The 14,501-nt window shown below is 51.4% G+C and overlaps 1 protein-coding gene across 1 annotated transcript in view; it reads right to left on the bottom strand.

Annotated features, from left to right (window-relative positions):
• The window catches only part of CD79A (CD79a molecule), a 184,294-nt gene that overhangs the window by 1,356 nt on the left and 168,437 nt on the right, over window positions 1-14,501 (bottom strand). Inside the window, exon 4 of the mRNA XM_085615606.1 lies at window positions 3,096-3,164. Within this exon, the coding sequence (XP_085471732.1) occupies window positions 3,096-3,164 (69 nt within the window). The remainder of the gene's footprint in view (window positions 1-3,095; window positions 3,165-14,501) is intronic.

The following is a 14,501-nucleotide window of genomic DNA, read 5'->3' as shown; positions in this document are numbered from 1 at the left end:
TATCACAGGGAGCTTTAGTGCTGGTAGTATATGACTCTACTAAACATTTCTGATTGCACACGAGTGTCTACTCATTCCTCTATTTGGTGAAAGCTCCTGATTGCTGACCCCTGAATCTGGTGGGAAATGACCCCTCACTCTGATAAGTGCTGATCCCTGACTCTGGTGGATGCTGACACCTGACTCTGTTGAGTGCTGACCCCTGACTCTAGTGGGTGCTGACCCCTGACTCTGGTGTGTGCTGACCCCTGACTCTGTTGAGTGCTGACCCCTGACTCTGGTGTGTGCTGACCCCTGACTCTGGTGGGTGCTGACCCCTGACTCTGGTGGGTGCTGACCCCTGACTCTGGTGGGTGCTGACCCCTGACTCTGTTGAGTGCTGACCCCTGACTCTGGTGGGTGCTGACCCCTGACTCTGTTGAGTGCTGACCCCTGACTCTGGTGGATGCTGACCCCTGACTCTGTTGGGTGCTGACCCCTGACTCTAGTGGGTGCTGACCCCTGAATCTGTTGAGTGCTGACCCCTGACTCTGGTGAGTGCTGACCCCTGACTCTGTTGAGTGCTGACCCCTGACTCCGGTGGGTGCTGACCCCTGACTCTGGTGGGTGCTGACCCCTGACTGTTGAGTGCTGACCCCTGACTCCGGTGGGTGCGGATCTCAGACTCTGGTGGATGCTGACCCCTGACTCTGTTGAGTGCTGACCCCTGACTCTGGTGGGTGCTGACCTCTGACTCTGTTGAGTGCTACTAACCCCTGACTCAGGTGGGTGCTGACACTGACTCTGGTGGTGCTGACCCTGACTCTGGTAGATGCTGACCCTGACTCTGGTGGGTGCTGACCCTGACTCTGGTTGGTGCTGACCCCTGACTCTGGTGGGTGCTGACCCCTGACTCTGGTGTGTGCTGAACCCTGACTCTGTTGAGTGCTGACCCCTGACTCTGGTGTGTGCTGACCCCTGACTCTGGTAGTTACAGACCCTCGGCTTTGGTGGGTGCTGACCCTGACTCTGGTGGGCGCTAACCTCTTACTACGGTAGTTACAGACCCTCGGCTTTGGTGGGTGCTGACCCTGACTTTGGTGGGTGCTAACCTCTTACTCTGGTAGTTACAGACCCTCGGCTTTGGTGGGTGCTGACCCTGACTCTGGTGGGTGCCAGCCTCTTACTCTGGTAGTTACAGACCCTCGGCTTTGGTGGGTGCTGACCCTGACTCTGGTGGGTTGCTAACCTCTTACTCTGGTAGTTACTGACCCTCGGCTTTGGTGGGTGCTGACCCTGACTCTGGTGGGTGCTAACCTCTTACTCTGGTGGTTACTGACCCCTGACTCTGGTAGTTGCTGACCCTTGACTCTGGTGAGTGCTCATCTCTGAATCTGGTGGTTGCTAGCATGTGCCTCTGATGGGTGCTGACCCTGACTCTGGTGAGTGCTGATCATTCACTCTAGTGGTTGCTGACCCCTCACTCTGTTGGGTACTAACCTCTTGTTCTGGTGGGTGCTGACACTGACTCTGATGGGCATGGTCTGCCTTTGGTGGGTGCTGATCCTGACTCTGGTGGGTGCTAACTTCTTACTCTGGTTGGTGCTTACCTCTTCCTCTGGTAGTTACTGGCCCCTGACTCTGTTGGGTCTCTGGTGGGTGCTGACCCCTGGCTCTGGTGAGTACTTGAATCCGGACCCTGTTCGTTGCTGACCCCTGACTTGACTAATGTGCTGACGCATGACTTGGTGATTGCAGATGCCCCCAGACTCTGTTGGTGCTGGCTCCTGACTCCTGACCAGTGAGAATGACCCCTGACTCTGAATGAGTCCTGTTTCTAGTGAGTGGTAACTCCTGACTAGTGGATGCTGACACCTAGCGCCGGTGGTGTAGCTGTGTGTCTTCGTTTTGCGTGACTTATTGTGTTTTGTGGGCCTGCATCTGTGTGTGACTGTGTGTATGTATCTCTATGTATGTCCCTTTCTAAGCGTGTTTATTTGGGTCTGTGGTGCATGTGTCAGTCTGTGACACTGGTGTCTAAGTGTGTACCTATGTGTTTGCGTACCTGTTCATGTCTGTTGTGTGCTGGGTTTTTGAAGTGGGTGTTTATTTGTGTGTGTTCCTGTGCATGTTTGCACATGTATCTGTATGTCTTTGCGTGTGCCTTAGACTTTGTGTGTCTGTGTGTAGGTCTGTTTGTGTGGTGACAGTGTCTCTGTTTGCCTGTGTGGATGTATGTGAAGTTGTGCTTGTGTACGTTTGTTCCTGTGTGATTTTGTGTGTGTCTATATGGATGCATTTTTGTTACTGCATGTTTGAGTGTCTGCATGTGATTGTGTTTGCCTCGTTCTCTCTCTTGTATGTTTTTGTATGCATGTCTTGTGTGTATGCGTTCGTGTACGTATCTGTGCACCTGCAAGTGTGTGACTGTGTATGTGCCTGTTTCACATAGTGTATTTTTTTGTCTCTTTCAGTGTGCAAGTGTGCCCATGATTGTGCGCCTTTGTGTCCCTGTGTCTGTGTCTTTCTTTGTGTATGTGCCAGTATAGGTGCCTATCTGTATGCTTGTGTGTGTGCCTATTAGTTCTTGTGTCTGTATGTGTGTTTCTGCGTGCGTGCACACGTTTGTATGTTTGTTTGTGCTTGTGTGTGCCTGTCTGTGTGCATGTGTTTTTGTGTGCAAGTGGCTGGCCCTCAAAGCCCACCTTCACCTAATACGGGTCGTGCCTGGGTGTGAGTGTATGTGCGTGCATGTGTGTATGTGGGTGCGTTTGCATGCATGCCTGGCCCTCGAAGCCCACACTCATCTCAAACAGGTTGTGCCTGTGCGGGTGCGTGCATGATCTTCAAAACTCACCCTCACCTCATACAGGTTGTGCCTGTGTGGGAGTGTGAATGTGTGCCTGGCCTCAAAGACAATCCTCACCTCATGTAGGTTGTGCCTGTGTGTATGTGAGCCTGTCTGTGTGCCTATCCGGGTGTGTGTGCGTTTGTGTGCAGGTTTGTGCCTGGCCCTCAAAGTCCACCCTCACCTCATACAGGTTGTGCGTGTGCAAGTGTTTGAGTTAGTATGTGTGCCTATCTGTGTGTGTGTTTATGTGTGTGTCCACACTCACCTCATACAGGTTCTCACCCTCGTCCAGGTACTTCTTAATCTGAAACTGCCGCTCATTCTCCCATCTTTTCTGCAGGAGAAGAGGAGAGGGGTGAGTTCATGAGAGTCATTCACTCCAAAGGCTGTGCTGGGAGAAGTACTCTCATACTTCCCACAGCGTGGGGGTGGCAGGGTGGGAGCACCATACAAAGATGTATGCTGATACCTGAGCGCCGCACAACAAGATGTGTGCTGATATATGAGCACCATACACCAACGTGTGTGCTATTGGAGAACCATACAACAAGGTGTGTGCTGATATCTGAGCGCCCTACAACATGATGTGTGATGATATATGAGCGCCGTACAACAAGATGTGTGCTGATATCTGAGTGCCGTACAACAAGATGAGTACTGATAGGTGGGCACTATACTATATATATGCTTATATATGAGCGCCGTACAACAAAGTGTGTGCTGAAATATGAGCACCGTACAACAAGGTGTGTGCTGATATATGAGCACCGTACAACAAGGTGTGTGCTGATAAATGAGCACCGTACAACAAGGTGTGTGCTGATATATGAGCATCGTACAACAAGGTGTGTGTTGATATATGAGCGCTGTACAGCAAGATGTGTGCTGATATATGAGCACCGTACAACAAGGTGTGTGCTGATATATGAGCGCCGTACAGCAAGATGTGTGCTGATATATGAGCACCGTACAACAAGATGTGTGCTGATAAATGAGCGCCATACAACAAGGTGTGTGCCTATATCTGAGCGCCAAACAACAAGGTGTGTGCTGATATATGAGTGCCATACAACAAGGTGTGTGCTGATATCTGAGCGCCGTACAACAAGATGTGTGCTGATATATGAGCGCCGTACAACAAGATGTGTGCTGATATATGAGCACCGTACAACAAGGTGTGTGCTGATGTATGAGCACCGTACAGCAAGATGTGTGCTGATGTATGATTGGCGTATAAAAAGATCTGTGCTGATATATGAGTGCCGTACAACAAGGTTTGTGCTGATATCTGAGTGCCGTACAACAAGATGAGTACTGATAAGAGGGCACTATACTAGATACATGCTGAGATATGAGCGCCATACAACAAAATGTGTGCTGATATATGAGCGCCATACAACAAGATGTGTGCTGATATATGAGCGCCGTACAACAAGATCTGTGCTGATATATGAGCGCCGTACAACAAGATGTGTGCCTATATCTGAGCGCTGTACAACAAGATGTGTGCTGATATATGAGTGCCGTACAAAAAGATCTGTGCTGATATATGAGCACCGTACAACAAGATGTGTGCTGATATCTGAGTGCCGTACAACAAGATGAGTACTGATAGGTGGGCACTATACTGTATATATGCTTTTATATGAGCGCCGTACAACAAAGTGTGTGCTGAAATATGAGCATCATACAACAAGGTGTGTGCTGAAATATGAGCACCGTACAACAAGGTGTGTGCTGAAATATAAGCACCGTACAACAAGGTGTGTGCTGATTTATGAGCGCCGTACAACAAGGTGTGTGCTGATATATGAGCGCTGTACAACAAGGTGTGTGCCTATATCTGTGCGCCGTACAACAAGATGTGTGCTGATATATGAGCGCTGTACAACAAGGTGTGTGCTGATATATGAGCGCCGTACAACAAGGTGTGTGCCTATATCTGTGCGCCGTACAACAAGATGTGTGCTGATATATGAGCGCCGTACAAAAAGGTGTGTGTCTATTTCTGAGGGCCATACAACAAGATGTGTGCTGATATATGAGCGCCCTACAACAAGGTGTGTGCTGATATATGAGCACCGTACAACAAGATGTGTGCTGATGCAAGATCACCATACAACAAGCTGTGTGTTGATATATCTTCACAGTACAAGATGTGTGCGAATATATGGAGCACCATACAGCCAGATATGTAAGCACCATACAAGTTGTTTGCTAATATATCAGTACCTTACGAGATGTGTGCTGTTGTATGAGCACCGTACAGCAAGATGTGTGCTTATGTATGAGCACCGTACACCAAGATGTGTACTGTATGTGACCAGCATACAAGATGTGTGCTGATGTGTGAGGACTATACAATAAGGTGTGTGCTGATATATGAGCACCTTACAGGATGTGTGCTGATATATGAGCACCTTACAAGATGTGTTCTGATGTATGAGCACCTTACAAGATGTGCACTGATATACTGGCACTGTACTACAAGATGGTTACTGGTATGTGAGCAGCATACAAGATGTGTGCTGATGTATGAGCACCAAAGAAGAAGATGAGAACTGATAATGAGCGCCCTACAACAGGACGTGTACTGTTATATGCGCACCATACAAAATCAAGGGGATCCACAGAGGCAAATATTTGAACTTTATTTGACTTCTTTTTTTCTTTTTTTTTTAATCAAACAAAGCTTGGCATTACAGTTATTCAAACTACAATAAAGTACAGTCTCCATGGGAGTGTCGGGGATATCGTTCACATTCAACACACATTGCATTACGATGATACATTAACAATTTCAGTGCTAGCCACAGTTCACCTTCAGTTCTAGACCCTGAATAGCACCGCACTCATCGATTTCTGTGTGGTCATATGGACCTCTGTATGACACCCAGCGGCCCCAAATCTTGTTCCCACTTACCCGGGCGCCCCCTCTTCTGCTGCGCAGCACCAGTCCAAGGCTTGGTTCCACTCAATGACCCCTGGTGTTTGATTCGCTCTCCACACCCTTGCTATATTCCTTTTTTTTTATCACAAGAGGGAATGAAGAGCTAAATATTTATAGAGGTCCTACACCAGTGCTCCCCATAAGCAGAGGCTCAATAGCAATCGTTGCTAGGAGTAGTTCCTCGTTGGCCAGATGGTCACCGGGACCGGGACCACCCCTGCAGACCATCTGGCCAACGAGGAGCTACTCCTACCAATGATTCCTATTGAGCCTGTATTTCTTTTTGCCACTGTGTCTGCTGTTTTGAGCCAGAACCTTAGATTCTTGGGCCATCTGGCCTCTGCTGTCGCACATAGTATGTGCCGCCTGACCTCCATTGGGACCTCTTGGTCCAGGACCGCAGCCGTTACCCGTACTATCTCTTTCCAATACTGTTGAATACGGGGGCAGACCCATAACGTGTGAGAAAAGTGCCTCTCTCCCCACAACCCCGGGTACACAAGTCAGTATTGCTGCCGTTCATTTGGTGCAAAAGTGTCCTTGAAGGTGTAAGATCTATGAAGTATACGTAACTGTATAAGGCAAAATTGCACCCGTGTTGCCACTTCCCTAGGACTCTGTATCGCCTCTGCCCAATCATCATCCTCCAGCTTGCCCAGTTCGGCTTCCCATGACCCGCGGAGGGCCACCAGTGGGTCTGGTGCTTTGTTCATTATTTTATTTATATATGAGGGGAGTGGCCTTGTCAGGCATGGGATCTAGTAAGACCCTATCTGTTAGACCCGGCCTCGTGGCGTGGTCCTTAACCCCGTGGATTGTGCCCGTTCCCCGCCCCGGCCTTCACGGGCCACCCTTCTGAACTGCACCGAGGCCCTTCATCCAGAGCTGCACGAAGTCGCATACCCCTCGTGGCTCCGCCATCTTGTTGGCATCCACGTGACTCTGTGCACCAGCCAGTGCGACCCCGCTCAACCCGGCCTCGACCCCAGCGAAGCCCCGACATCGAGGCACCACGAACTGGCCAGGGGGTGCCGCAGGAACCATTCATCGCCCCCGGCGGAGGACAGTATCGATGGGACCCCCAACTGTCCTCCCCTCTCGAGGTGTGATCGCCCTGCAACTCCCTTGGGCCTGGCGCCTCTCCTGCTGGGCGTCTGGCCACCTCCACCCGGCCTCTCCGCCCCCCCCCGGGCACCTGGGTCCGGACATCAAAGGGCTCCAGACCTATATCTGGGGCGACCCCGCCACAGATCGGCAGTTGTATCCCGGAGTCGAGAGCCCTGCTGATTGAATCGCGGCTGACCCTACGGAGAAGAGCTCTTGTCGGAACCATCACGAGCCCTGCTGACTGCGTCGCGGCTCCTTCTTGTGAACACTTTGAACCACCTGGAACATCGGAGCCCTGCTGACGCTGTCGCGGCCCAACCTCGCTGAAACCCCCCTCGGAGCCCTGCTGACGACGTCGCGGCTCGAGCTGAGCAGAAACCATCTTGAGAGCCCTGCTGATTGGATCGCGGCTCTCCACGAACTGTACGCCGGAGCCCTGCTGACGCCGTCGCGGCTCGACCCCTCCGAGATCCGGAGGTCCTCCAGCTTGAGGATAAGAACTGGGCCCCAGGTACCCTCGTACCGCACTCCTGCCAAAGACTGTCCCGCTACCCCTACCCTTCCAAAGAGACACTGAGACTTTTGGTGGATCCCTCGATCCCTTCGTGTAAATATTGACCTCGTAACCTTTTTATTGCTGATAAAGAATTGCTTGTCGTAAGACAACCTCCTTGAGTCCTGTGTGGTGGTGTTACTGGGCTAGTACGTGATAGGAGAAGGATCTCTCAGGAGACTTCTCGGCAGCGCTCGGCTACTTCGTACAGTGTGAGGGCCCCCCTTGGTGGTCTCGCCGACTCCTCGGGGTCCGCCTTCCAACACTATCTTCGAGTGGCGTGTATTCCGCTATGTGCTTACCGCCTGGCATGTGACACCGCAGTGCATGTGTATCTGTATTGTTCTGATTCAGGCATTTCATATTCCGTTTGTAGGTCTTCAAAATCAATCATCTTTTGCCCACGTCTTCCAAACAGTCAATCCCCAGTAGTCCCGTTTACGGAATCCCTGTAAGTCACCGACCTTCCTTTGACTTATTTGAGTAACTTGTAGATGGATTAGTACTGGATCTACAAGGCACACACACCCATTCATAAGTAAACAGAAAGCTCCAACAGTGGAGTAAACATACATTTATTTGTGATGTAGTTCGGTGTTATCAGAAGCTGCACAGCAAGTGTTGCCTTATTTATATAATGAATTACAGCTACAGACAGCAATAGGCTAAATGCTGACCTAGAACAGATATGCACCAATTTACAGTCAGACAGTTTTGGCACAAAGCTTTGCACACCTGCCTCATCCCCCTGTCTGCCCATTATCCCTGTGGTGATATACTCCAGGGGTCCCTGCTTCCCATATTCTAAACAGAGTGGAATTCTCAAGCAAGAACTTCGAGTTGAGAGACACTCTTCAATGTGTATGCTTAAACGGTTTTACAAGTGATGAGTAACATATTCCGTGACAAATCATTAAGTAAAATGCTTCTTTTCAGTCCAATCTTTGAATGTTCCTATAGTTATTGTTGGCTTACCAACTGCAGTAGACATCAGTAAAACAGCCAACGTGTTTCGCTCCACATAGAGAACTTCTTCAGGGCAGTCATGCCATCCTTCCCATGTGTTTCTTAATTTCTACCACTCTTAAGTGGAAATAGTAAGGAGATGAAAACAATAATATGTATGTTCGAGGAGTATGAAATTGCTTAAAAGAAATAATAACTGCTACAGTGTAAGGCCATGGCTCCGGTAAGCCAGCAGTGAAGGAAAAAACGTAAAGTTCACGCTGGTCTAACACAGGGAATGGGATATGGCCCAGGGCGAAATGTGTGAAACCTGTTGTAGCATCAGTGTGTGCACCGATGAGCATGGCCACTGTAGGTATCATAGGTGAGAAGGCTGCTACCAGGAAGGACCAATGTGTCTGGGGGCCCTGGAGCCTGCTGCCATGGTGTGCTTAGGGTCACTCAGTGCTCGCAGGAGGCAGTCTTGGGCCTGCTGGTACCGGGTCATTGAGTCCAGATCTCTAGCAGGAGTGAAGCCCGGGGACGTGTGCCACTGGGTCCTCAGAGCTATAGTGGAGAAGTTGGGGGCAAACTGCTGCCAGGAAACGCCATTGCATTTGGTGTTCCCAAAGGAGACGTCTGTGACCTACTGGTACCAGGTTCAAGAGTCACGGTGCCCATGTGCCTCTCAAGAGGGAGGCCTGGGGCCTTATGCCACTCTGTCCTCAGAGCCACTCAGGGCCTCATAGTAGCGCGCATGGGGCCTGCTGATGCCAAGAAAGGGCCACTGAACCTATGGGCCCCACACAAGATGAGCCTGTGAGCTGCTGGTGCCAGAGGTCAAGGGTCACTATGTCCAAGATCCTCTCTGGGGAGAGACTTGAGGCCTGCTGCCAAGCTTGCTTATCGATGCCTCAAGCTCTAACAGAAGAGAAGCCGGAGGCAAGCTTGTGCTAGGGGCGGCCTCACAGGGGGTGGGCATGAGGCTTGCTGCAAAGTGAGCTCGGATGTAACCTGGAGTGACACCAGCTTACACTAAACAGGAAGAGAATTCCTCATACATCTGTAAAAGCTGTACAGTGCTCTGGAATGCCTGCCTCGCAGCTGCTATGTCCCAGCGCCGCAAGGGCATGCTTTCTGATAAAGAGATATATTGGCAAAGTTAAAACTGGCACTGGACACAAAACTTAATCTTTCATGTCAGAACATTACTTCTCGTACCAGGGCTTGTTCAATGATGTTGTGAAAGGGCCATAGGTTGTTTGGTCACATAGTTTTAGGAAGTATGAAATGGCGGAGTTGGGTGTTTAGTGTGGATATGTTATTAGGTTCTGTGGTCCCTTCTTGCGCTGCTGGTCTTGCACCTGTGTTTGCCCTCACTGTGAATGCTGGACCGGAAGTACAAGATGAAGGGACAGGTGTGATTGCTGTGCTACCGGTTTCCTCTTTCTGTACCTTATAAAGCAAGTTAAAAGCTACAGCCTGGGCGAAAGGGGAGGGGCGAATCCGGTCCCACCCAGGGAGCTACAGAGACGTTTTAAGGCACGGGCAATGTGGGCTTTGGCCTGGGGCCCCAGCCTTTCAGCCCCCCCCCCCCCTATACAGCCGACTCTGCGTCTTGCCCTGATGACCTTGAATAATTCTGAAACAGGTGGCTTTAAATGCAGTTTTCCTTTAAAAAATGTAACGTGGGTGATGTGTGAAAATCTCGTACATACATTTTGCAGAATTATGTGTTTATGTTTCATGCAACAGCCATAAAAAAAGTTTATTTTAGAACAAAACAGGACCCTACATATGAGAAATGGGAGGGAGGTCACAGAGATTATTTACAGTGATATTAGTGAGCTGCTGCTGTGTTACAATATTGAAAACAAACGTCACTATCGCTGAATTTTAGATGCAAATACAATAATAATTTGGATTAGTGTGTAATTTGGCCAAAGAGGGCATAAAGAGCTGAAACTGGATCATAAGCTCGAAGCTGTTCCAAACAGGGGCCCCCAAAAAACGTTTGGTCCAGGGCTCCGAAAATCCTTAAAATGATGCTCGGGAGCTACCTTAGCAAAGGTTAGCCCTGTGTGGCGAGGAGATCCCCTTCTTCAGCCTCCTGCGATTGCCGCCCTTCGTAGCATCTTGCTGGAGCCGTTCCCCATGGCTCCTCTTGACTTCCATGCCAGTCTTGGGGCTCGCTGTGCAGTGCTGAACATCAGATACTCGTGTGCTTGACACAGGCTCGCTGTGCTGGCCTTTGCCACACTCACACACGCCTGCAGGCCTCGACATGCTACACTACACTCCTCACTTGCCATAAGCAGCTGGCCTGGCTGCCGTGCCTCATTGGAACACATCACCGGACACAGGATTACAACCGCGAGCACTGACTACAAGACAAGAATGAGGGAGCCCTCTTAATCAGCCACCGAGAGTCAGAGATCTATAGCTCCGGAATCTATACCATTGGGCCGAATTCACTAACTGATCGCCGAGGGCAACAGATGATCACACGCGCCCTTCCCTTATCGTCACCCAAAAGGCTAAGAGCCTCGAAGCCTGCATCATGCTGTTCGGCGCTTCTATGCCCCTCACCTGAGAATATAAGGTCAGGAAACCCTGTCTTGAGGCCTGATTTTCTACGTCAGTTTGATTTTCCTCTCAAATCTATGCTCTTGACTTGTAAGTATTGAACTTGCAATCGTGTCAAGCGATCTGATGTTGACATGAAGTGGTCTGAGATGCACAAGAGCATGCTTGTACCAAAATAAAAAATACAGCAGTTGGCTGCTTTGGTTGAGGGATGGGACCTCTTCCCCTACTTCCACTGCAGAGTTCGCCCCTGACTAGGGAACTGTGGGTGCTACTGATGGTATCAACTCATCCTGAAGAAGGCCCTCGCTCGCTCGCTTTCATGTGGACCGAAGCGTCAACGGAAGGGTGATTGTTCCCGGTGTATAATGGAACACATTTGTATTTGGTTCAACAGTTCTCTTATTATTCTCTGTTGTGTAAATAATTATATAAACATGAAACACTTGCCAGTGTATTGTCTCTTCGCAAAGCCTTCTATTACAGATAAATGTATGTTGAAAGCCCCGCTGGAGCTATCTGTTTACTTATGATTTCATGCACATGATACAATATTACTCCATCTACAAGTTATTCCTTCAAATAAGTTACAAGAACGTCAAAGAATTACCCTTCGAGATTCTCCTCGTGCTGCTGCATACCTATAGACAGGGGATATAAGATGCGTTGTAGTCAACCCACCTTGAACTTCACTATCCTCTAGACAACACTCAATCAGGATTCAGAAAGCTCGACAGCACCGAAATAGAACTATCACAGCCACGAATGACATTCAAACCACCCTGGACCGAGGAGAAACAGCACCTCATCCTACTCAACCTCTTCTCGGCCTTCAGCACCGTCTCCCACAACACGCTCATCGGAAGACTGCACGAGATTGGCATACAAGGGTGTGCCCTCAAATGAATCTGTTCCTTCCTCCCGTCGAGCCCCCCCCACGGCCCCCCCACCCCCAGGAATGTCATGGTTACTATCATCCGAGTCGCGGCATGCATGGTCGTCAGTATCAAATCAGGCATACCCAGCGCCGCAATAGCCCATCAGATCAAACAGCCCCCCTGTGGCTAACGCGGCTCCTGCAACTCGCTACCATCCCCAGCCAGGGCCATCTCATCAGACCGTAACAGGACCTGCAGCATCTCTCCCCATTGGGATGCGATTGGTGTCGCCCGGAGGCCCAGTGTTTCCTCCCTCCGAAGTGCCACCTCCTCCGCCTTGACCCAGACCAGAAAAGAGCCGCGCCACGCCCGCACATGCGGCGCAGCGTCTGTGTGAGACCGGCCTCCTGGCGTGGGTCCTCCCGACCAGCCAGCTACCCTGCAACCACGCCGAACCTCGATGTTACAGCCTCCCGGCCCCCGTGGGCCAGCCTCCCGAGGGCCGGCCAGATCCCCAACACGCATGCCTGGCTGAGGGAGGGCAAAACCCCCCCAAAACCAGACCGAGAGGCGCCGATCAGGTCACACCTCTGGTCTCTTCCCCGAGGGAGGTTCGATCGACCACCAGGCCCCCGGTGAGCAGGCGCCTCACCCGCTGGGTGTCTGGAGTCCCTCCAGGACCCCCCTGAACAGATCAAAGGACCAGAACCCCGACACACCGCCCCAGGCACCAGACCCCTCTCCACGAGGACTCCGGACTTCAAAGAGGAGGGGGAGTATAACAAGGGGTGCTGAAGGGATGGGAGGAGAAGAAGACCTGGACTGACGAGAGCCTGCTGACGCTGTCGCGGCTCCTCGAACTCGGAAACATCTGAGCCCTGCTGACGCTGTCGCGGCTCCTCGAACTCGGAAACATCTGAGCCCTGCTGACGCTGTCGCGGCTCCCCGAACTCTGAATCATCTGAGCCCTGCTGACGCTGTCGCGGCTCCTCGAACACTGAACCCTCCGAGCCCTGCGGACGCTGTCGCGGCTCCCCAAACTCTGAATCATCTGAGCCCTGCTGACGCTGTCGCGGCTCCTCGAACACTGAACCCTCCGAGCCCTGCGGACGCTGTCGCGGCTCCTCGAACGCTGAACCATCCGAGCCCTGCTGACGCTGTTGCGGCTCCCCGAACCCTGAACCATCCGAGCCCTGCGGACGCTGTCGCGGCTCCTCGAACTCTGAAACATCTGAGCCCTGCTGACGCTGTTGCGGCTCCCCGAATTCTGATCCATCTGAGCCCTGCCGACGTCACCGCGGCTCCTCGAACTACGAACCTCCGGTGCCTGCTGAGTGACTCGCGGCCCGCTCCTCCAAGAGAACCGGCAGAGATTGCAGAGAGAAGCAACACCCCCTCAGCTCGAGGATTGAGAGCTGTGCGGCGGGTACTCCGCAGAGACACTGATTCAAAGACTGTCCCGCTACCCCTTACCCCTCATCACGAGACCTCTGCCGCTTGTGGCACTAATTCTGCTCCTGCCTTCCGGATCATAAAGATCCCTAATAACCTATGATAAAATCTATTATCCTGCAACGAACTACTGTGTGGTGTCCCTCTATCTGAAAATAGTAGTGCAGCGTGTGCGATCCTAGGTACGAGACCCTTCCAGGAAGGGCCTCCCCGCTCTTGCTCGGCCGAACTCGAGGAGAGGTGGGCCTCCGGGTGGTCAGGAACGTATTCCGCAACATCCCGGGGGAACGCTTTCCAACATTGGTGGCAGCGACGGGATCCGAGCCAACACCTAGAGATCGTGCAGTAGACGGCTAACGCACTACCCAGAAGAAATGGAAGGAGAAATTTCCCTAGGTGCCGCCGGCACCAACCCGAGCACGACATTCCGAGAGGACCAGTTGGAATCTTATACGCACCGAGAATTGAAACAATTTTGCAAAGACCTTGGAATCGCTACCACCGGACTAAGCACGAAAGAGGACTTCCAGGAAGCACCTGGGTCGAGGCGGGGACTCCCCAGACACAAACAGAAGGGGAGCCTCCTAACGAACCCCGAAGCAGCCCGGGGAGGAACGGCGCCCCGAGGGGGGCCTATCCCCAGAGGAAATAGCGGACCGAGAAAGAGGTCGCAACCACGAACTAGAACTAGCAAAATTGAAAATCGAAGGAGAGATAAAGCTGGCCGAAAAGAAACTGGCGGTAGAACAGTTACGCCTACAAGGAGAACTTGAGGAAAAGAAACGACAAAGAGAACACGAAGAAAGAAAACTCCAGCTAGAGCACGAACGTAGCCTGAAGGAGATCGAGCTCAAGGCTAAGAATGCAGAAGTCAGACCCCCGGAAACCCGACCCCCTTCCGCCAACGTGGAACTCAAGGTCCACATCCCCAAAGATGTGGTGAAAGAATACTATAAGAACGACGACATCCAGCAATGGTTCAAAGCCTACGAAGTCGCTATGACCTCACACCGAGTCCCGCAGAAAGACTGGGGGGCTGGGCTGTGGGGCCGGTTCCTGAGCGAGGGAAGAGATACCCTGCTGGACCTGCCTTCCACGGTAATGAACTCCTACAGTCACATGAAAGAGGCCCTAGAAGCCAGATATGGGCTCACCCCTGAAATGTACCGGCAACGGTTTAGAGACTGCAAGAAGATACCC

The sequence above is a fragment of the Triturus cristatus genome, chromosome 7 (genome assembly GCF_964204655.1).
Source record: "Triturus cristatus chromosome 7, aTriCri1.1, whole genome shotgun sequence".
Classification (NCBI taxonomy): domain Eukaryota; kingdom Metazoa; phylum Chordata; class Amphibia; order Caudata; family Salamandridae; genus Triturus; species Triturus cristatus.
Note: the sequence above shows the minus strand (reverse complement) of the source record. Positions and strands in the feature narration are given on the sequence as shown.